The sequence below is a fragment of the Opisthocomus hoazin genome, chromosome 9 (genome assembly GCF_030867145.1).
Source record: "Opisthocomus hoazin isolate bOpiHoa1 chromosome 9, bOpiHoa1.hap1, whole genome shotgun sequence".
NCBI lineage: Eukaryota > Metazoa > Chordata > Aves > Opisthocomiformes > Opisthocomidae > Opisthocomus > Opisthocomus hoazin.
Window position 1 is genome coordinate 35,995,447 of NC_134422.1, and position 23,877 is coordinate 36,019,323.

The 23,877-nt window shown below is 42.4% G+C and overlaps 1 protein-coding gene across 10 annotated transcripts in view; it reads right to left on the minus strand.

The window, feature by feature from the left end:
* AGAP1 (ArfGAP with GTPase domain, ankyrin repeat and PH domain 1) overlaps positions 1 to 23,877 on the minus strand; it is a 385,086-nt gene that overhangs the window by 242,841 nt on the left and 118,368 nt on the right. For 6 of the 10 annotated variants that reach the window (XM_075429668.1, XM_075429672.1, XM_075429666.1 and 3 more), the window contains exons 3-5: positions 18,499 to 18,586; positions 17,773 to 17,784; positions 841 to 926 (exon numbers count right to left, since the gene is read on the minus strand). In XM_075429668.1, coding sequence (XP_075285783.1) covers positions 841 to 926; positions 17,773 to 17,784; positions 18,499 to 18,586 — 186 coding nt within the window. The remainder of the gene's footprint in view (positions 1 to 840; positions 927 to 17,772; positions 17,785 to 18,498; positions 18,587 to 23,877) is intronic. The other 4 variants (XM_075429671.1, XM_075429670.1, XM_075429669.1 and 1 more) reach the window with 1 other exon arrangement.

The window sequence follows — 23,877 nt, forward strand, 5'->3', positions numbered from 1 at the left end:
TCCTGCAGCTAACGAGCAATAGTGGAGCATTGAACCACAAGCTTCTGCCGCTGGCACCGCTCCCGTTCAGCTGTTTGGCGATAGCACGGTTCCTGTGGCTGGATTTAGGGTTGGTTTTTTTTGAAGCTGATCCCCCACTGTATGGCCGAGCAAAGCAAGGCCAGTGGCAGCCACACACTTTAGAAACCCCACGAGTAACGGGGTAAGAAGCAGCGGAGGGAGAGGAGGAGGATGCCTGAAGGCAAGGACGCTGCCTGCAGCCAGGCTGGCAGAGTCAGCGGCGGTGATTTAAGCATCACCTAAGCAAACACTTCACATCCCGGTGAGTGGCCTGCTGCGAGACAAGGAGGTGACACACTGTACGGAGACACCCAGCCAGGAACCGGAGAACTCCGCGGTGCCAAGCTGGAACTCACAAAGCTGAGTCTCAAACAGCCCAGGGAGCACGACACAGAAGCAAGAGGGGGATGCAAAGAGTTGTACACAAGTATGTGTGTCGCTGTGCATACACCCACTCCATATTTTAACAATTTAGGGATTCTAACTCAGAAGAAACCTTAATAACATGCAGTTTTGTGGTCACTGGAAGCATATTGATTAGGCCTTCAATATAAGCTAGCCACATATCTTTATTACACAGTTCCACAATGTAAGTAAAACCCCAAATAATTTCTAGACAGAGTATTTTTCACCTGAGGGTGACATGTACTTTCTCGCAGCAGAAACACGACCAGGACCCAGTAAAGTAGAAAACAGAGCCAGATCTCTTAAAGGAAGGTTTTTTAAGAGAAAGGAAAGCGTGGGGTTAGGCCGGTAAAGCTCTCCATACGCAACGCTCACCTGTGCCTCTGGAGGGCCCCCTTCATCTCTGATCAGCAGCAGATAGCTCTGTCCATCCACCACTATCTCCTTCTTGAACCTCCCACCTGCCACGCAAAGGAACTCGTTACAGAACAGCAAAGGCAAAAGATACAAAACAGAAAAAGGCTTCGCTTGTGGAAAAAAGGCGTCCTTAAGATCTTTTGCAAATTAATGAACTACCGTGAATGTAAGTTAAGTTCATAGGCATAGAAATGACTTGAAGTCAGATACTTTAAAAATATGGCTAATGTGGAAAAAAGCCAACAATTACATTACAAACACGAACTCCCATGTTAGGTGTACTTGATTTTGATAAATATCATTAAAAGACAGTCACCTTTGTTTTATATAATGGTGAGAAATGTATCTGTAAGAAAGGCAAACATGGGACTGCTGCCTACAAAACAACATCATGTATTACAACTAAAATAAATTTCTCGTGTGAATTAGCATTTCCTCAAGAGAAGCCCAGTTCTTACAGCACACATGTAATGTTATGAAAATGATACTTCTATATTCACAAACCACAGTTAGGGGAAAATACTAGACACATGTTAGACAAAAAAAACTACAATGGTGGTAACCTCTGCAGAGATGTGCTAAACTAACAGAGAATGTTGCGCCACTTGCTAGGAGGATGAATTAAAGACTTCTTTGTGCGATCTAGATACAAAGAGCGGAGTCATGGCCTTCAGCCAAATTCTATTCCTGATCGTATTATTTCAGGGAGATGTAAAATATTGAGTGCTTGTGAAGACCAAAGAGCTGGCACCGAACCTAAGAAACCAAGCCAGGGTGTGCAGCTGCCCAGTCACCTTCTCTCTCCACTGGCCTCAGGGGACTTCGAGCATGACCCAAGGGCACAACCGGGACTGCTTTCCTTTGGGGTTAAGCGTATTTTTGGGCATCCTGCTGTGTCTCATGACGGACTTCAGATTGTGACAAATCACATTTAGGGTTTCTGGTGTGACCGAGACTAAGCCAGGATTAGCAAACCTGGCCTGCCCAAGTGGTTGGGTTGCCTTGAAGCTCCTCTCCTGGAAGGAAAACAACTCCCATCTCCCACCTAAGCCACAAAGGCCCCAAGGCCTTGACGCTTCGCACTGTCCAACCGCCTCACATCTGAACTTACCAGACTGAGATAAAACATATGTATTAACACACCCTACAACTCTTTCTTCACCCCTGCTTTTTTTAACTGGAATTATTTCCAATTTGAACCCTGTTTCCCAACTAGAATTACTACAGAACTTGTCATACTATCAAACCCAATGCATTTAAACATGTGACCAGTGAGTGAAGAACTCTGACCTGTTCTCCAAACCAGCTCTCTAAGCAGATAAGTCCGTCCATACAGGCTCATGCTTTTTAACGCAGAAACATTTGCACAAAAATTGCTGGCCTTAGGGAAACAACAAACTGGCTTAGACCCACCATCTCCCCAGTCCAACCATTACAGCAGGTTTCAAAGATCATTCAACAATTCAGCTATGTGCAATATTTAAGTGTATTTAAACATATTTCATGTTCAATAAAAGCCAAAAAACAGGTGTCTGCTTGTGAGTTTGTTGCTGTTGGTTTTGTGTTGGTTTTTGTGTGTTTTATTTTCTTTACAAACCTACCCTACTATGAACAGCTTAGCAGTACCAAGCACGTAACAATACTGTCAGATTTCTGGTTGTTTAATTGCACAGGAGTAGAAGAGCTATGTATAGATTTTCATTATCTTGCTCACAAACCGGATTTCAAGTGGCAGACAAACACACATCATTAGCGAACTTCAAAAAAATAATCAAAACCAAGCACAAAACTTTAAAAAGGAAATTAGTCTCAGCTCTCAGGAACTGAATTTCTATTAACCAGATCATTATTTCTATATGTCGTTAATTAGTTGTATATGCTTCGTAATGAAGTGTTAAATAAGATGAATTACTTAATATACAGCCCTCCAGAGAGGCTCTTCAGCGCTGTAAGTAACAATGGAAATGCAGTATATATGTGATTGAAGAGTGAGAGTTCTATGTAACTGCCATTTCCTATTCCCTTTTTTAAACAGTGAAAGTTCATACAGCTAATTATAAAATACCACAAACTGAACCCATTTAAGAGCCAACTTATTCCCTCTTGTCAGCAGGACGCCTTTCAAGTCTCACTGTATCTTCAAACAGTCCTCAGAGGCCTGAAGAAGGTACAGACAAGGTGAAATAAAAAGCTTGAGTAGAGAATTGGGGGGTGGGAAGATAAAATCCCTGGATGTAGTATTAAAATGTATATACACAGATCACACATGTGACCACAAATCTTTATTTCTGTGAGCCACTTCACGGTCACCAATGATTTTGTTTGTGGGAGCAGCTTTGAGAAGTGTACCATATTTAGCAAATACAGTATAAAGTTATCCACCAGCTCTCTTCCTACTTGAATCCACACAAAGTGACCAGCTTGTAAACCTGTTCCTTGCCTTCCCCCAAAACACTGCGCCTGGAGCTCGGTACAATGATAATGTATTTTTACTTCCAGCATTAAATTCCAACCTCGACACGCTGTACCACTTCACCACAGTCTGCCACGCTGGAAGAGCAGCGCTGCCGTCAACAAGCGTACAGTCAACTCGAATCTATTCAAGCGGCTTCTTTACCCTTAAAAGCCGAGTGTGCTCATTAGCTCAAATATGCATTAGTTCCTTGCACATTCTCATGCATTCATTTATTTTTGTTTGGGTTTATGTATTTCTCGATAAATAGTTTAAATGCAATAAATCCCTCTACCAAGATGCTTGAAAGAATGCCCTGCATTTCAAATCAAATGTGAAGATTCAGAAACGTAACAGCCGACTCACATCCCCCAAACAACAATTATTTTATGCAAATTTGAGATCAAAGCAGGATTCATCCCCATTAACTTCTGTTTCTACACCATTAAAGATCCGTTCTCATAAGCACACCATAAAATGCAGTACTACACAGGACAGAGATTGAGAAAACCCACCTCAAGATCAAGAATTTACACAAATCAAAGTATAAACAGTGACGAATGTACAGACGTCTGCCAGCATACGAAACCAAGGCTACGTGGTTGCCCTGCAGATATCCGTGGTCATAAGATTAAGGCAAACAATAGACCGATTCTGCCTTTGACTTGATGAGCCCTGATGTGACCCATCTCCAGGCCGGGCAACTAAATGCAGCGCAAGGGCAGTGATTTTGGGATGGTCTGGCTTGGTCAGCACTGCCCTAGCAATATTTTTTAAAATACATCTTTGGAGTTCGTAAAGCACCACAGGGCCCTCAGGGAAGAGGAATTAGAGGGATCAGCCAGTTCGAATATTGAACTACCGCAATCTGTCAAAGAAGTCTAGGAGTCTCCCACGGCTACAAAACAGCGCTGTATTTTTCTCAGTATCTGTATATATGATGGAGTCACAAAATACCGTCTACACTAACAACACTGCAAACAAAGAAACGACCTCCTTAAATTAAAGAACAAACTCAAAACCCCACAGCACTAGTCCCAAGGGAGGTAGCTAGCTTTGTTCCAGTCCCATCAGTATTATGACACACGCAGCTTTTTAATGAGGGAATTTCTCAACTCCCCTGTGTACCTGCCAGAGGAGGTCACTGAGACACAGACTGGCAGCCTGGACCACAGCTCTGAAGGACGGCGTGATGGCTCCTGCTACATCCCAAAAGGCACATCAAAGCAGAAAGATGCCAGAGTGCAAGGCGTGCAGCCCACAGCTGAACTACGTTTACTTGCAGCTCCAACCCCATCTCTAAAGCCGTGTAAAAGACATGCCAGTGAATACCTAAAGAACTCTACGCAGCCAGACAGATGGAGCTGGAAACTGTTTTCATGAAATGTCACAGCAATTTTATGAAAACAAATCATTGAAACTGTGTGGAAGCTTTAATTTGGGAGGATTTTAGTACGTGGTTTATTTATTTTCTCTAAAACTCTGTATTTATAAATCACTGCATTATTCCCAGCTTTCCAGGGCGAAATCATTATCAATTCACACAGCTTCTTTTTCAGACACGTACAGAATATCGCAGAAGGCAGCAAATACTACTCCCGCCTACGAACCACGCACAATACCCACCAGAAGATACAGAGCGGTGCTTCTGATGCAACCCATAAAACCACCCAGTCTCTTGGGTGCATTAAGCCAGATTCCTACTATGAAATGCTCCAGATAAAAAACATAGCTTTGATCAATATAAAGCTAAATAAAATCTGTGCATCAGCGATTTACAACCACAGCCAAAGACCCAGCACAAGTCAGCATACCAGGCGGAGGGAGTCAACAAAAGCTGCCTAATCTCATTTCTACGCACGTCGTTCTGCATAGGTTGGTGCTTCCAACCAGCAGTAGTAAGAAACTGTCCTTCAGTAAAAACTGATGCCAATTTTAAATACCACCCGCGTTTGTCATCTAAGGTGCTCTACATTGTGAAAGCTTCGTATTACATAGGGAATTTCACCCGGCTATGCAAGCCCGGCCGCCTCTTCCTCTAGCTGGTAGCTGTTCCACTGCGTAATTGCTCACCGAAGCAACCGCTGATTTTCATACTGTATCCCCAGGCTCGACCGCCGTCGCCAGGCTCTTTATTCAAACCAATTGCCACGGGGATGAAGTTATTTGGCCGTACGAGAAAGATAAATTCGGGGGGCTGGCTGCACGACAAACCCATGCAGCAGCTGAACGCCTGCCATGACCACGGGGGCAGGGCAGGCAGGAAAGCAGAGACGGAGGACAGGACTCAAGCAGCCATAAAAGCCTGGATTTTATATTCCCAGTGACATGTGCACTTTGACAGCAGTGGCCAGTTGTCTCACGAACACAGATATTTTTTTTTTCTCTTAAGACAGAAAAGAGAGTGCCAAGAATCTGGCTGTTCTTTAGGGAAACACATTGAAAAGTCATTTATTCCCTCCATTCGTATGTACACTATTTCAGGACCCAATATGTGAAAACTGTTGGTTAAGCTCAGAAGAAAAAGAAACATTCTGCCACTAAGCAGAAGCACCAAAGAACGACTGCAACAGCCCAGTAAACCAATGCCAGCATTGCAGCTCAGTATTACCCAAAATTTTTATTTAAACAAACTAAGCTTTCAAAATGTTTTTTCACAGGGCTTCCCAATAAAGCATATTATCACACAAGAAGCATTAAATTTTCACCATGTCAGGTTGTGCTCAGTGCTTGATGTCATTTCATATTGGTACTAGCAGCAGAGAAGCTATCACAAATTAACATTCAGCTGGACATAAGGTTAGCTTTTGGGTATTTCCTTAATGCAAATACTGTGCTAGACAACGCTTCAGAAACCAAACGTGGTTCAGCTGGGTTGAGCACATAACCACAGCAGTGCTAAGACTGAGGAACCTTCGCTCTTGCACAAGACTATAGCCGCAAGCAGATAACTGCACCAGTGTCCCAACCAACTACCGGGGTTAAAGAAAACACCACAAAAGCCAACAACGCAACCCAGACTGAGCTTTTCAAACCCACCATCTGCTTCTCTCGACAGGTAGGTTAACGATATATTGTAGGAAATACATGGAGCAAATCATGGACTAATGTTGGTCTCTTCTCCCAAGTAGCAAGTGATAGGACGAAAAGAAATGGCCTCAAGTTGCACCAGGGGAGGTTTAGATTGGATATGAGGAAAAACTTCTTCACTGAAAGGGTCACCATCCCCAAATGTATTTAAAGGTGGGGTAGATGTGGCGCTTAGGGACATGGTTTAGTGGTGGACTTGGCAGTGTTCAGTCTATGGTTGGACCTGATGGTCTTAAGGGTCTTTACCAAATCAAACAATTCCGTGATTCTATGACTAGACTATTGCAGTTCTACCTGAAGTGTCAAGCGATACTCATTTAAAACAAGGTGCACCCACAGGCACAAAACACGTATGATTGAACAATATTACATCATATAGATAATCTTATCACTACATAAAAACTGCCAAAGAAGCACTAATGTATCATTTTGTAATGCCAGGAAAAGAAGGTTTAGAGGTCTTCACTGCTGGAATGTTAGCAGCAGCCACAAAGACATTTAACAACTTAATTCTGAGATGCATTCATTGACATATAGGCAGTGCTTCTACAGAAAGCCAGATCTGATGGGTCCACAAAACCCGGTGTTGATTTGAATGGAGAACATCTGAATTTTAAGTTTTTAAGCGTTCAGGAAAATACAGCTTGCACTTCAAGAAAGTATCAACTACTCAAGTTGCAGAGCATTAGAGACCATAGTTAATGTTTAGATGGAAAATGGGGTGGGTAAGGTTCATCTTGAGGATGTATCAAGGCAGCAATGCTGAATGACATTTCTGAAAAGGTATTAGTTTCATTTCTAAGTGGTATAAAATCATTTAAGAGATAGCACAGTGCAGTCCCAAAGTGCCTGTCTGAGACTGCAAATTAAGCAAGTAAGGAAGAGCCACCTGAGAGGGGCATGTCCTGCTGGAACCCACCCCCAGCTCAACACCAGCCGACCAGAATGAACAACACAGCAGTCACTTCCATTAACTTCAAACAGTTGCCAGCAACTAAAGAAAACAAGAAAAAACATTGTGGTACTTCACAAACCAGTCTGGAAAGAGCATTTATCTGAGCCATCCACACGTTACTGCAGCTATTAGCCTTTTGGGTGCAGGGAAGGAATACTTCCATAACAGATTCTCTCTCTGTTAGAAAAACTTGGCGAAAGGAAAAGGAGACGCCAGATGCACAGTAAACAGGCTGCAATTTCCATCCAATATTATATTTCAGATAGAAGGAAAAGGAAATTATGGATTAACCACCAAGATAAGTGAGTAAAAAAGAGCCAGCTTCTGAGCAATTAAGTTTCCTTCACCGCATGGAGACAGGACTTCGGGAAGAGCAGCGCATGTTACATTTTCACTATAAAGCTTCTGACAGTCAGTGGAATACTGCTTGTAAGCCAATTAGCAAAGCCCAGTCCTAATAAAAGTACTATAATGTGAGTGCAGAAGTGGAGGTAAGCCATACTTGGTACTCATCAAATGATTCATCTTTTAAAAAATTATGACACAAATACAAGTTTCTGCAGGAGTTTTAAGCCTCATGCAAGTATTCCATTAGTAACCTGGAAGACGGAAGAACAGGCTATTTAACTTCTAGATAATGAAGCAGGAGGGACTGCAATTACATTAGAAAATTGGATTGCACTTCAACACGACCATATCGAGTTAGAAAAATAGAGTGGAAAAAACAAAAGCAGTATCCTAGGGACAAATGGAGAGTCCTGCAGCGAAGCAGGACCAGCCAGCTGCAGAAGGATGGGGTAGGGTGGCAGAGCACTGGTGCTGCGGGCGAGCAGCTGGGAATGACTGTGGAGGGCAGGAAAGCCCAGAGCTGCTCCTAGCCCTCACGTCGCCAGCAGCTTATGAACCTCAGCAGAACTCCCTGTAGCGCTCCGGGCAGTGCAATACATGGAAGGTAAGGACCAAACCAACAGAGCTCACGAACACTGACAAAAAAAACCCCAAACCCATCTGCCTAGAAAATATACAGCAAGAAACATAAGTGTATGAACTGTGGTTATTTAAGAGAGCAGACTAGAAAGAGACATGAGGTGAGGGTTCTTACTAAGTAGTCGTCTGCTGATCCCATTTTAGGGCAAGGGAAAGACCTTTACAATTTTTTCAGTTCCTATTTTGTTACAATCCCAGGTAAACCGGCAAAAGTATCCAGTGGAAGCAGACATACAAATATTCAAGAGTCATCAACAATATAGGTATAAACCTTGGGATCTACAGTCCAGCAGCAAAGCTGATGAGCAGATTGGGATTCTGGACAGCACATGCTGCCAGCATGCATTTTAGAACAGTTTGCCCTCGGAGCACTTAAAAACTTATAGGATTTCACCCTCCTGGCTGGAAGCATCCCTGTACCGCAGGGAGCCCAGTTTATCACAGAATCACTATCTGATCAGCTGTTTGGCAAACTAGAGAATCTACTCTATTACATTTGTCTAGTTCAGGGACCAGTACTCCATCTCCCTTTTTTAAAGAAGCCATAGAGGTAGCACCACTCTCTCAAAGACAGCTTAAAAAATGTGGTGACACAGCACTGAAGTATATGGCACAGCAGAAATAGTACCATAGTACCATACAGGCCTTAACTTTTAGCATTAAAATATTTCCATTTACAGCAGCACACTGATTTTTAGCACATACACCAGGATTACGTCTGTCACTTCACGCTTACCTGGAAAGAATCTATGGCTGTCTTTCCTCCTAAGCAAGGCACAACACTACCCATATATGATATTTAAATACAATAAATAGATCTGAGATATTAATACTGTGCAAGGTTATGGCGTGAATTTGCAAATTTCCGAAACACCTTCTGTGAAGTGGTAAAGCACCTGTGCCTGCATGTGAGTGCTCACATCTCCGAAATTGCCCCACAAACAAGGTATCATGCACTCATCAACTCAACATGATGAAGCAACACATTTTCATCTGACATCTACACATAAATATACAGAACTGTTGGCACTGAGCAAATAAAAGCTGAATACATTGTATGTTGTGGGTATGTGCTTTTTCATAGTTTATTCACATGAAAAAATATTTCTGACTGTTTAAAGGGGAGGGAAAAAACCAGCAGGAATCTGCGAGGAACCCCCTCCTCTGACAGTCACCCTGCTCCCCTGCATTCAGTCCAACCTCCCAAGTGCCAAGAGCCTCTTGCAGCCACGTTTACCATCGCACTACCTGCAGGACTTCATCTGCACACCGACTCCTGCAATTACAGTTTGAAATTAATTTAAGATTCCTGCACTGCTGCTTTTGTTCCTTGTATTTAGCATTCTCGCCAGCACCATAATCTCTTCACCTAGCACAGCTTTATTTACATTTCATCAGGGCACAACTATGAATGTCAGATGTTCAAGCTTAATCAGACAGTAAAACTCTTCAGATGAAAGTGCTCAAGTATTTTAAAAGCTATGCCTCATTGAGTATTAAAATGGAAGAGAAAAAAGGTATTTGTACATTTATAGGGGTGTGACCAGTACCACCTGCTCCTGAGCCCTGGTTAGCATAACTAACGCCATTTTATAAGGCAACAGCCCTACACAGTGCTGTCATCATCCTGCCCAGGACCCCTAAAAGCACCTGTCCGACCCCATAGTGTTGGATGCCAAGGGCCTACATTTAAATTGATGGTTCAATTTCTACTAATAAGATAGGAAACCAGGCATATACAATAGCTTTTTTTTTTTTTTTTACTGTTTTTTGTTTATTTTAGAGACAGCAGGTGCTGTTGCTTACACACATCACACCCACTAACTGTATATACACTACAAATCTAATTTTAAAAGCTTATTTTTACCCAGCCAGCTGGAGACAAACAAAAAACAAACAGCAGCAATCAACTTCTTGGGGCAGGATGCGATACCACTTTAGCACACTCCTACCTGTTTCCATCACCAGACTTGTCGAGTTTAAAAAGTTCACACCCCAAAACACCACTTTCCAAACAAAGTTCCTTACAAAGTTAGCCCCATGACTTGAAATATTACAGCTCTATTCTACCACAATGTCTTAAAAATCGGTTTGTCACACTTTACATCTTCCAGACTCTAACTCATTCAGCCAAATATTCACACAGCTTCTACCTTTCAACCTAACACACAAATCAGCTCCTGCCAACATCTGCTCAAAATTTCTGTATGCAAGATCAACTTTACAGGCTTCCAATGTAATTTCAAATATCTTAACATACCTGCTAACAAACCCTGAACTGCATAACCAAGATCAGCCAAAAACTTAACTCCTATAAGTACAGGAACATAGGCATCAGGCATTTTTTTTCCTCCTTTTTTTTTTTAAAAAAACATAAAAAAAGCCTTCACTTTTTATACCTAGTTTATAGCCGGCTTCTGTAACGTCTGTCCTTTCATTACAGTACTATATTACATATAGTAACCCTGAGGATAAAACTGGACTTAGCTAGCTGTGATTATACTATAACCTGTCCAACACAAAAAAAAAAAAAAAAAATCATACTGAGATCTGCTAAGGAAACCCAGACAAAGCAACTATCATAGTCTCTTTTTGTTTGAGGTGTTGTTTTTTTTTTTAATTACCTCCCAAAATACTCCAAGTATGAGGACAGAAGGGTAATTACATAATAGCATACTATTTCTTAAGGGGTAGGAAAATCTATTTTCCATCTGTATTTCACTGCACACCTTTCATATTCGTATCACTCAGAACCGGGTGGGAGTGGGAAAAGAGAATGACAATACGACAGTAAATTACAAGTTTCTTCAGATGGATGTTACCTCACGCCAAGTGGCAGCCCTACAAACATACATGGAAAGTTTTAAACCTCGCAGCATTGAGGAAAAGAGGTTGCCTGTTGAAAAGCCTCCCTCAGCAGGCAAGCCAGACCACGAGAGCCAGGAGCTGAGCTGATCTACTCTCCCTCCATCCCTTTTTCTCCTCCTCTCCCCCAGCCCGTGATGCTGATGGAGCCGGGGCAGCTCCGCAGCTCCCATGGAACAACCTGCCATGCCAGCACGGTGGGGCAGGCGGAGCGCAGTCAATCACTTAGCCAAGCTGGAAGGCACTTGGCATTCCCAAAACACGTAGAAAACCTAGTTACAGCCTGCTATAGCAGCCAATTAAAAAAAACAACCAAACAACCTGCTGAGAAATAAACATATTGTGAATAAAATCAGCTACTATATCCTACTTTATGATGCAACCCTCCAAACCAACGTAAGATTAAATGGAAGGCAAAACCCCACCAATAAGAAATCAAATACAAGTTGAAAAAGAAATATGTTTAAAGAACATGATTAAAATCTGCTTTGAGATCAAGAGCTAAACACTGGGCTACGATTTAGAAATACAACCAGAAGTATATTTCAATACAGAAAGTGGAAGGCAGGCCCTTCTTCCAGCAACAGCAACGCCAAACTGGCTTCTGACTCCACAGCAGCAGAAAGCAAAGAGCACTGGAGACTTCAGAGTCACTTTTATTACTGCTAAGAGCCTTCAGCTGTACAGCAGCTACAAATCTGAATTACAGCTTTCACCTGGGACCTTCGGAGGAGCCTGTTATGAGGACACAGATCCTCCAGAGGTTATGCACCAAAACCTTTCAGGGTGCAACACGTTGAAGAACTTCTAAAGACCAGTCGACCCTCAAGGCAGACATCCGAAAAGGGAAGCCCCTTCTAGGAAACCGCTGCTTCAGCACCTTCGCCCCAGGAAAAGAGCACACACTTCACTTGTGCCTTGCATTACCGTGGTTCCTGATTTGCGCGGCACTTTTCAACAGTAGCCAACTCGACGGCTGGAACAGAGAGGTCTTCCAAGAATTCACTAACCCACACAGCCAGTCCCAGGGGGATGAGGAGATGGAAGGGCTGGAGAGGGGAGATGGCAGAATACATAAACACATGCTTTTATGCTAAGCCTGAAAGGCTCCAAAAGCCCAGGAGAGCCAACTGCAGCAATACTTTCAAATGATCAAAAAAGACAAGTGTTATCTTATACCTGGATGTCAGCATGAAATGCCAAATAAAAATAATCAGCCCATAGCATTATAACAAAACAGAAGACAAAGAACTTAAAGGAGATAATTTTGAAGCACATATCTAAAAGTCATCATTGTCTCCTACACACAACACAGCGCTTGTCTGCGTTTTTCCAGACCAAAAAGGAGTACTCATAGCTTCTGCCGCCCCACAGTGTGCTGTGTAAAGCTTGTGAACCACTGCACTGAGGATTTGAATTCAACATGGAAAAGTTCAGCTTCCTTATTATTTGTGGCCCGAGCACTGTAATGGATGCAATATTCAGTGCCTCAAAAGGAACTGGACTCTAAGGTTCATGTTGCTGTTTTGAACTCACTTGGAAATCCTCTAAAATCTCCCTGTATAAGCTGCGTGTAGATTTTTCTGCATATGATGATGATTTTATGGAATTCCAGGAAACCATGAGTGAAAAAGCATCAAAGTCTATCTTTAAAGAAAAGCATGTAAGTACATATTCAGGGGACAAATCTCTCTGCTATTCATCTACATTTCAGCCAGTTTGCTCATCAAGAACAGAATACACAGATTAGTCTGGGCCAGAGACTTTCCTTCTATTCATGAAAGACAAAATTTGCTTTAGTAAATATGGCATCCAGACTCCTACATATTTGAAAAAAATTAGCTAGATAAAAATAGCTAATGGGTTTTGTGAAGAGATTTACAACCTTTGGAACCTAATGGTTCACAGAAGGAAGAATTATGTTTGTAGCCTGCCCATGAGTCATGGGAAGGAGGGGACAAGAATCTGTATCGTAGGGAAGCAAAAGGTTGCAGAGTTCTGCTGCAGCTCCCATGTTACAGTCAACCTGAAAAACCAAACTGTGATGCCCATCTCACTGTTACACCTCCCAGCAAATCCAGGTGTCAAGAATGTCAAAACATAGTATTCCTTTCCTGCCTTACTTGTTTGAACACTGAATTTAACACCATGCAAGAAAAGAAGACTCATCTTTTTCTTTTTTTTTTTTGGGAGGACAAACTCCATTCATGGTTTCACCTCAGACCCCAGCACCTGAAGCATTAGACCCTTTCCATGAATGAAGCCTACTGGAAGCTTATCTAGGTTAACAGATTATGCTTGAGCTTTTTGTCTACACATTTCGTAACAGTCTGTGGCCAGACAAAAAATCTTGTGAGGGGATGCTGAACAAAAACAGCTGAAGTTTTAAAGCAGTCTTTCTCCACCCTCCTTGCATAATTATACTCTGCTGAAGTAGCATGATATGGAAATAGTTACTCAATAGAAATTGAAAAACTTGGACTTGTATCCCCCAATATGAAATTTCTACAGGTTCTGGCAACAGGCTAGCAACTTGCTTTCATGATAATCTCATTACATTTCTTCTTCTTTCAAGGGAAGGCTATATGTGACACTTTGTATTTAAGTAATCAAGTTTTAGGGTCATGCTTGTTACTCAAGTGATACAGTGTTCACTGTAGGTACTTGAAAAAGTTAATCAGTTGAGGCTACCACAGTATAAAATTATTTTTGGTCAAGTTTGGAAACAAAGGAAACGATCACAGCTTTCTGGAAAGCACTTCAAGGCTTTACTCTACAGTGCTTACTGGGGAAATACACTTTTTGTAGCTCTTCACACGTATAAGACCTGTAACTGAAATGAAGCGGCACTTGAAACGTGGTGCGTATTACCCTTCGGGGACGGGCTACGTGTCCCAGCGTGGTGGTTATCTGCTGGGCTGGCACCACAGACCCGGAGTGCCAGCCACACCGCTGTGCCTCACTCGCACTGTGCCGCAGCGACCGACACGATGCGCCGGCTGGGACAAAACACCCGCTGCAAGCGCTTTCAGCCCATTGTACCAATGAGAAAAAGAACCAAAATCGGCTACAATTGCAAAAAGGAAATGGGAGAAAAGAAATTGAAGGCAACTGAGTAACCTTACATCATACAAGGAATAAAAACATCCATAGATAAAAAAATTACAGAGAGGTAAAAAAAAGATACCTATTAGTGGCTAAAATCACCCTCTGTAAGAGGTTCCAATGCCTTTCTTTTGTACTGTGCGCTACAAGGGAAGCCTAAGGATTATCAGCCTAGAAGGTGGGAAACCGACAGTATTGCAAAGATTCACAACCTACATTTTCATTTATATTATGTTCCTGAGTTCCTCCACACACAGACATGTGAAATCTCCACCGACTGCAACAGCTATTTGCTTCCCACAAGTCAGCATGCTGGACCGCCTTTATGCTTTTGAGAGCACAATAACCATTTCACTCCACCCAGGGGGAATAAAAAAGTAAAAAAGAAAAAATCTTCAATATATCTAAATGTTTAGTTATTAACCTGTTTAAAACATTCGTCCCTCATCTGAATGCTGAAGTAGTACAGATTGCCACTAGATAGTCATCAATTCTCCAAAAACCAGGGGCGAAAGAGGCAATTGCCAATTTCAGGAAAGAAGTTGCACTTTAAGTTACTTTAAAGCCAGACTCCTAAGCGCACCTTACACTGGAGACCTGCGCCCTTAAAACTTTTTCCAAAGTTTCCAAAGACACAGCCAAAGCAGTCGCTCCACCACAGGCTCACTCCCTTCTGTTGTGCCACACACCCGCCAGTGCAACCACCCTAATTCTGCTTCCTCAACAGGGAGCCTGCTTCCTTCCTTCAACTATTCTCCATCTTCAAGTTTAAGGGGATTTTGTTAACGTGACCTCGGCTCCCCTTCTTGGCTCACTACAACAGAACTGTAGAATCAGTCAGGTTGGAAAAGACCTCTGATATCATCAAGTCCAACCGTCACCCCAACACCACCGTACCTGATAAACCATGTCCCAAAGTGCCACATCCACGCTTTTTTTGAACGCCTCCAGAAGATACGCTGGACAGATTTAGCAGTTCATGTCCAGCTGTCTGTTCCAGCATCTCACTTTCCTGTGGCAGCAGGGTAGGAGAGAAAAAAAAACCTTTTTCCTCACCCCAGCTGAGACACCTTTGACCACAGTTTACCTGCGCTTTTTCTTTTTTCATTAGGCTCACTGGAGAAACATCCTGAAATAATCATGACATGAATAGGGGATTCATGGCCATATTAGAGACATGCAAAGACCTCTGAGTGATGTTTAATGCCTCCGTGGCTTTTCGGAAACCAAAACCCAAAGAGTAAAAGAATACCCCTGCCACTCACTATTCCTGTAAACTTCAATTCACCCTGGTCTGCAAAGTACTTGGTCTCAAATTCCACCCACACCGCGCTTCATTTTGTTCCTACAGGAAGGATCAAGTTTCAGACAGGTGAAAAAAGATACCAGGTTGTACGCATCTTACTTCTGGTTTCAGCTATCTAAAAAACCCAGTACACAGTTTAGTAGTAGTTTTTCTTCTTATCACTCGGAAGGTTCTTAGAAGACCACAAATCACTAAAATACCCTATTTCCCATCACTTCCCTGTCATATCATTACAGACAAAAAATGCAAGTCCCAGACTACTGAAATCCCCACTTCTTACAGGGGAATTTCTTTTCCTGACATCAAAATACTTACAATTGTGTCACCCGGGAGTATAACTACATGCATGTTAAATATGCAAAGGAAGAGTCTAAACGTCAATTTTCTTCCCAAGACAAACTTATTCTTTGAGAAAACAAAGGCTTCCACGTTACAGTCACACTAGAGACTAAAATTAATTCTGAACAGAATTAAAAGTTAGGCGAGACAATGAGAGAAAAACGCTTTCCAGTTTAATGTGATATGATTGCTCCTCTTGGGGGGGGAGGTGGTGTCAGGCAGCAAGAGAAATATATCATCTTCAAGAAAAGAGCTGAAGGAAACATGAAACCATCTTTACATACTCCAAGATTCATTTACTGGAATGCTGAAACTACCTTAAAGGCCTATAGAAGATCTGGCACTTCTCTAATTCAGGGCAGGTTTCCTGGTAATCGCAGCAATTTAGAAGGCAAAGGACAGCACAAATAGCTGTCCCTGGTCATAATCACCATTTTCACACGAGGTACTTTACCAATTAGATACTAATTACATGATGCCTGATAAATTTTGCTGTAAGAGAACCATTTCAAGTCAGTAAGCTTTGGTTTTTCTTAAATAGTCCAGCATCTGACACCCTAACAGCTGATACACACACTATTCTTTATCCAATTTAACAATCTGGCAAGTTTACAACACCTCAGCAAAGCAAAGGGAGACCCGCATTGGTCTCCAACACAAAGCCTTACACCTAGCCTTGATTTATCAAAAGCCACATTCCCATCCTGAATGCAAAAATCAGAACTCCTGCGCAGCAATGCAACAGAACCATCTGCACTGCTGCTGTATTCTACAGAACAGCAGCACACAGACTTTTCTTGGATGAGAAAGAAATAACACACTAACAAATCATGTTACTAACGATAGTTTATATGGATTGAATTTCCTTTAACACTAACTTGATTAGAAACCTTGACCCTATCCCTTACAAGGTGAATTAGGGCTCTTAATTACTCCAGTTTTTCTACTGTTAATGAAATGGAATGGTGTCATTAGTGAGGCTTGTCAGCTACACTTATGTGCAAAGAAATGATTTGACACCTCTTTTGAAATCCAATCCTTTCAGGAAAAACAGTCCGAATGTCGCTCAAGCACTGTAAATAAAAATCCTTGAAGACAAAGAGGGCAGATGCTAACACTCTCAAGGAACACCATCTAAAATATTCATAGTTTAAGAGAGGACTGTTAACCCTGTGAACAATCAATGCATTTGCATCTTGCAAGAAAAAAAACACAAATACTTTCTGCTCGTGAAATGAGCAGAGACATCTGTAGAGACACTCATTTTTGCTGAAGACTTGTTGTATTCAGCAGACATACACACTATATAACCATTTCTCGCTATCAGCATCCAGAAGCAGCAGGCATTAAGTGTGATCTACACATGGTTTTGTTGCAAGGCTCAATTATCACCCCACCAGTCCTAGCTACAAAGCAGCAACAACATTTAAGGCAAGCTTATAAACTGGAAGACTTCGCTGTTACTGCAATTACACAAGAAAAAGCCTTGTCCACCCCTCCCTTTCCCTCTCCTCCCAATTAAAGACGGTTAAAATGACAGGTACTATGCTTAATAGCTTCCTTTGGCAAGAGTTAATTTGAAACAAGTGTTATCATAGATGCATGAAGCTACAAACTATTGCTGAAAAGACAACTACAGCAAGAGACAAAAACAGTGAGATGTACTAAAGACTTGAAATCAAAAGGAAACAAATCAAAATGATACACAAAACAAGGGGAAAACGCTATAGTACAGAAACTGCCGTCTGTCTCTTCAAAACAAGAGCTGCCATGAAGACAATGCATAGTTACCTGCATCCATATCTGCAAAGAATGGAACAGCCAGTAAGGAAAAGAAGGAACCAGAAATTCAGTGTCTCAGAGTTGGATTTAAAAGTTCATAAGGAGAATAGATAAAAAAAACCAAAAAAGTATTTAGTGCAAGATACACCTCTATAAGGTATTATGATATTTTTGATTTCAAGCTATAAACTTGGATTATTGTTAAACACTACAACTTTTTCACATATAAATTCATTTTCTATGGCACAAGAACATTTAAAAAAAAAAAAAAAAAAAACAACCTTCAAGACCAGAGATTTAATATATAAAACAAGGAACAAGTTAAATCTTTAGTTCAGGCTTGTGAAGTTTTTTTTATTCTCCCAACATCACAAACCAAAGGGCCCAATTCTGCAGAGATCCAGTACTAAATACAGTAATTGTGACTTTCAACAGCCAAATGAAAGACAGCAGCACTACTGAGAGCAGTTAACTCTTCTCAGTACGGGACTAGAAGTTTCCCATATGGACACATAGTGGATGCCAAAGTATTTAAGGATGCTAAGCAGTTACAAAAAAGCTGTAATTACACTTATCATACACTTATCTCAGTCTGGAGAATGTTAAAGGAAAAATCTCCACAAACATTGAAATAGCAAATAGGATTTTTTACTGATTCATTACTGCATGACTAAAAATGACTAAAGATGTGGCTTGTGGGGGAAAAAAAAAAGTGAAATTTGCATGTTCACATACCTTCAGGTGACTCCTCTTGGACATACGTGCCAGTCAGATACCGATGTACAAGTGCAGACTTGCCACTCGCTAGGTTACCCACGATCCCCTAAAAAAACAAAAAGAAAACATTCAACTGCAATTAATCCCCGTAAAAAGCAGCACATTCAAGCAAAATTTTAAGGCAGAAATAACTTCTCTGCACTTGAGGAGAAAGTCCACACGATAGAAACACTCCAAAATTGTGGACAGATAAAGTAACTGCCAAAAAGCTACGGCTACAGCAGAGCATACGCATGCCAAAATGTAGAAACCAAAATCAGTTTACGGCAGTAGCACCCCTTTACTCAGCTTGCCACTAATGCCAAGCGGGAACGCTGGGCAACACGTAGACTTCAGGGCAGAAGTGTGAAGCTCAGAGCAAGCTCGTCACCTCTTTAGTGAAAAATCACTAAACACACACATCACTGAGTTCTCGCACTGGAAAATCTCTCTGTAGGCTATCCACCACGCGACTCAGCTTGGCTCGCTACTGAAGCACACAGACGACACACATGGCTAGAGACAGCCAGATCTTAGCTTGTCAGCTGTGGCTTGCTGAAGGCCCTCACTTGACCAACAAGTTCACCACTTGAACCACCCATGCCCAGACATCTCCAGCATTGGGAACATCTGACAATCAAATAGAAGTACTCAATCTTAAAGCTTACATGACTTTTCTGTTAAGCTGGTTAGCAAGCATTTGTTTTTAAAAGCTCAGGCAGAAGAAGTAGAATGCAGCCCAACACCAAAACAGTTTTCTTCCCAGAGGTGCTCAGATGCCAAAGACTTTAAGATTTGCTTTTCTTGTGTTGCTTTAGAAGGGGTACAAAGGAGTTATGAAGCCTGCCTGCACTACTCTCTCAGTACCAAACAAGCCATCCCTTTCAAGCCGCAGCTTTGCGTCGCTGGCCAGTGCAAGCCATGTTGATTTGTCCCCAGGCCTGACCATCCACCAGAAGCAGACTGCCAGATGCAGCAACATCCAAGCCTGGTTGTCTGCCCCCCTGTACAGCCCAGGGGACAGGAGGGTTTGGAGAACATACCTTCTCTATGTTTCAAATAGATGTCCCCTTTTTTTTTTCCTTGCTCAGTTGTCCTCTGCTTATTCAGATCTCCTGCTGAACACAACCCTGTGGACGCTGTGCTTAGTCAGTTTTTGGGGGAGGAGACAGGAACTTCTTTCATCCTTCAAACAAACCGAAGCCTACTCGGTTCTTACGTGTTTATCTTGACCCTAACCAAAAGGTTCAGAAGATCACACCAGATGCCTGGAGAGAGGATGAACTCTGCTGATCTGCCCGAGTTTGCCAAACTGACAAAGGCAGCATGAACAAGTGACACATTAATGCACATTCTCTACTCCATTTTCTTAATCCTAACTGGTAAGACACTATCCTTCTTATCAAAAATTGCTTAAACCAGCAGAGTGGTGCCACCTTAAACCAACCCAATGACAGCTTTAGAGTCAGGGAGGGGCAGGGAGATTACACCAGTTATTTACCAAGAACAATTTCCAATTAAGACATGGGTAACAAGAAGTGAAACTGCTCTCCAGCACCCAAATTTCAAATTTTCTTTTTTATCTCATGGATGCAGTGAGAAAGTATATTTTGTCTCACTGAAAACTAAGTGAGAAGACCTAAAGAAAATTTAATACAGAAATGAGTTGCTGTATTCCAAAGAGAATGTGAGGAGTGGACAGTAAGCAAAGTCCAAGATTCTGTACGGCACGAGAAAACACAATATTGATCAGTGAATTTTTTTATTACACTGATCCCCAGTTCCCCCATTCAGTGTATAGCGAGGACAGTCAGAAGGAGGGAAAAACAGCTTTGGACTTCTACCTGTACATACAGAGAACAAAAACTAAAGCAATATTGCACTGACATCCAAATCCTGTATCTCCATGCTGAATGTCTGCCTTAACCACAACTTCATTTCAGCTTTCTCCATTGTTCAGACTTCAAGTGAGAGGTAAGAGGAAGAAAATACCGTCTCTAACATATGTCCTTTAGCCCCAAAACATCAAGCAATCTCGCAAGTGAATGACTTTTCCCTCCATTATATGCCAATAAACTACAATAAGCTTGTCTACTCATACGTTTCCCTAAATAAGCAAAATGTTTGAATAACCCTCCATATTTCTCAGACAAAAACACCCCTGACACCTGAGGAAATCCTGTGAGTAACAGCGTGGCCTTTGCACCCCTCCTCAACATAAAAATTGATACCCTCTCCTTTTCCACCCAAAGCCTCCCAGTGAGAGGTTACTTCCTACCTTCTTCCCTTTGTCTAGAACTACACATTTTTCACTGTTCAGGATTCACGACCGCTCAAACAGTTAACATTTAGTATGTGAAAACTTATTTAACTTTTTTCTATTACATCCAAGTGGCCAAGGGTTTCCAGATTTTAACAGATTATCAATTTTTAAAAAGATATTAACTAAACCTCTTGCTAGTTGCCCGTTTTCTTCAGCGTGTAGCTCACCAGTGGTCTGTACTGACTACAGCAGCAGCTTCTCCCTGGAGCAGATGAGCACCACGCTCTCAAGGCAAGCGTCCCCCTCTCCTCCTTCCCCAGCAGCTCTATACTACAACAGTCTGGGCCAAAAACAGCAAGCAAACCAGCAATCCCACCTGTAAATCAGTAGATTTGATGTACCTGTGCAGATAAACAGCCAGGCTAAGGCCCTTTTTCTGAGCACCACAACTTCTGAAGAATTGGAAAGCAAGCAAGTTTCACACGGGTTTGCTAGGAAAATAACTACAGAGAAGAGCATTTGGCGTTTTCACATTCGAAGCAGTACCTCTAGACCTTTGGAAAAAACACACGGAAGCTTTTTCTGGTCTACACTGTAGCAAACCAGTAGCATCAACATATCCACAATATATCTCCTGATCTAATGGAGGGTCTATCAATCACACAAACACCGTAGCAGCAGATACTGAAACCTTCACTTACAAGTAACTAGTACTGCATGTATGCAAATTAACGCTAATTCATATTCTACCAGTGCCAAAAATGTAACCAGTCAGAGGGCAAAACTGCCAGGAACAGCAGAAAAGCATCAGCTCGGGCTCCAGCGAGAGCGAACATGCTACGTACGTCCTTTGCCCATGGCTGGGATGTGTTACTGCGGTTAATCAGAGACTCCAAATATTTGAAGGACATTTAGTGATTTGAGAATACAACGGTACATATGTATTTCTTCCCCTCAAGTATTCCAAAAACCATATTAGCATACGTAACTTTACAGTACTTCATTCTCCAGTATGTTCCTCCTCACCAGGTGCCCGGAAAGACAAAGACGCCTGGCTGGAAGAGCATCACCAAACAGGATGCTACAGTCTGATGCAGAAAGCAGTGATGAGGAGGAGCAAGATGCCTATTTCAATTAACAAACCACTTCACTAACTCACATCGTAAAACTAGAGCCTTCTTCCCTTAAGATACGTTGTTAAAAACCATGCACAATCCTCAAAGAAAGGCAGTGTATTTCCTCCCTCCTTCTCCTTTTATTCATTTCCATAGCTTCTCTCAAGATTAAGAGCAAAAAGTTGGCGTTTTAAAGATAACGCGAGACTGATTTTCTTGATCAGAATATTCAATTATTTCTTAATAGAGAAGTTCCTGGATTTGTCTTTTAAATCTGATTCAAACTACCCACCAAACTGCCAAAAGCTCTTCAGGGGCTTAAATGGAGAAACAAGTGAACATGAACAGAGCATTAACACAGTCAGTTTTGTGCTGGAGTACTAATGCTAACTTCTCAAAAACTGCATGAACCCAGAGTAAGTTTCCTCAAACCTGACTATAAAAATCTACATTTCACAGAATCACAGAATCACAGAATAGTAGGGGTTGGAAGGGACCTCTGTGGGTCATCTAGTCCAACTCCCCTTCCAAAACAGAGTCACCTACAGCAGGCTGCACAGGACCTTGTCCAGGCAGGTCTTGAATAACTCCAGGGAAGGAGACTCCACAACCTCCCTGGGCAGCCTGGGCCAGGGCTCCGTCACCCTCAGAGGGAAGTTGTTCTTCCTCATGTTCAGACGGAACTTCCTGTTCCTCAGTTTGTGCCCATTGCCCCTTGTCCTGTCGCTGGGCACCACTGAAAAGAGCTTGGCCCCATCCTCCTGACACCCACCCTTCAGATATTTGTAGGCATTTATAAGGTCCCCTCGCAGCCTTCTCTTCTTCAGGCTGAACAAGCCCAGCTCCCTCAGCCTCTCCTCGTACGGGAGATGCTCCAGTCCCCTCAACATCCTTGTAGCCCTCCACTGGACTCTCTCCAGTAGCTCTTCATCTTTCTTGAACTGGGGAGCCCAGAACTGGACACAGTACTCCAGATGAGGCCTCACCAGGGCAGTGTAGAGGGGAAGGAGAACCTCCCTCGACCTGCTGGCCACACTCTTCTTGATGCACCCCAGGATCCCATTGGCCTTCTTGGCAGCCAGGGCACACTGCTGGCTCATGGTCAACCTGTCATCCACCAGGACACCCAGGTCCCTCTCCGCAGAGCTGCTCTCCAGCAGGCCCACCCCAAGCCTGTACTGGTGCATGAGGTTGTTCCTCCCCAGGTGCAGGATCCTGCACTTGCCCTTGTTGAACCTCATCAGGTTCCTCTCTGCCCAGCTTTCCAGCCTGTCCAGGTCACGCTGAATAGCAGCACAGCCTTCTGGTGTATCTACCACTCCTCCCAGTTTGGTGTCGTCAGCAAACTTGCTGAGGGTACATTCTAACTCTTCATCCAGGTCGTTGATGAAGAAAATTTGCAGCACAGCTTTATTTTTTCCCTAGACAAATACTTCAGAAAGCATCCAGGAGACATCTTGCTCCTCCTCCTCCTCTGGTGAGAGAGAGGATTCCTTCAGATCTCACCTCAGTGCCTGGATCTGAGGAGAGAAGGCAGCCATCTCTCTTCTACCAGGTACAAATCCAGTACATCAAATTAAAAACTAGCAGAATCAGCCTTTTGTTGTTTGAGCTGTGCTTGGCGTTACTGCTCCAGGTCTCTGTCCACTATTAACCTCTGAAAACTAGGAGCAATAAACTTTACACTGGAAAAATCTGACTTCTAACACAATTTCTCTCTTAAGGGGGATTAATATTTGTTTTAAGGATGATCCCCCACAGTACGACAAATATGCCGGCATGTTTTTACCGAAGTCATATTCCTGTCTCCCATATTTTATATACAAACAATCTGAGTCATTTCTGTTTATTTATGGATACATATGAAATGCACAAAGTTATGACAAGCATGTTACAGAACAAAAACACCACCCTAACCCAGTTCAGAAGCAAAAGAATTCAGCTAACAAGGGTACAATGCAATGCTCTGTCAGTTATGAC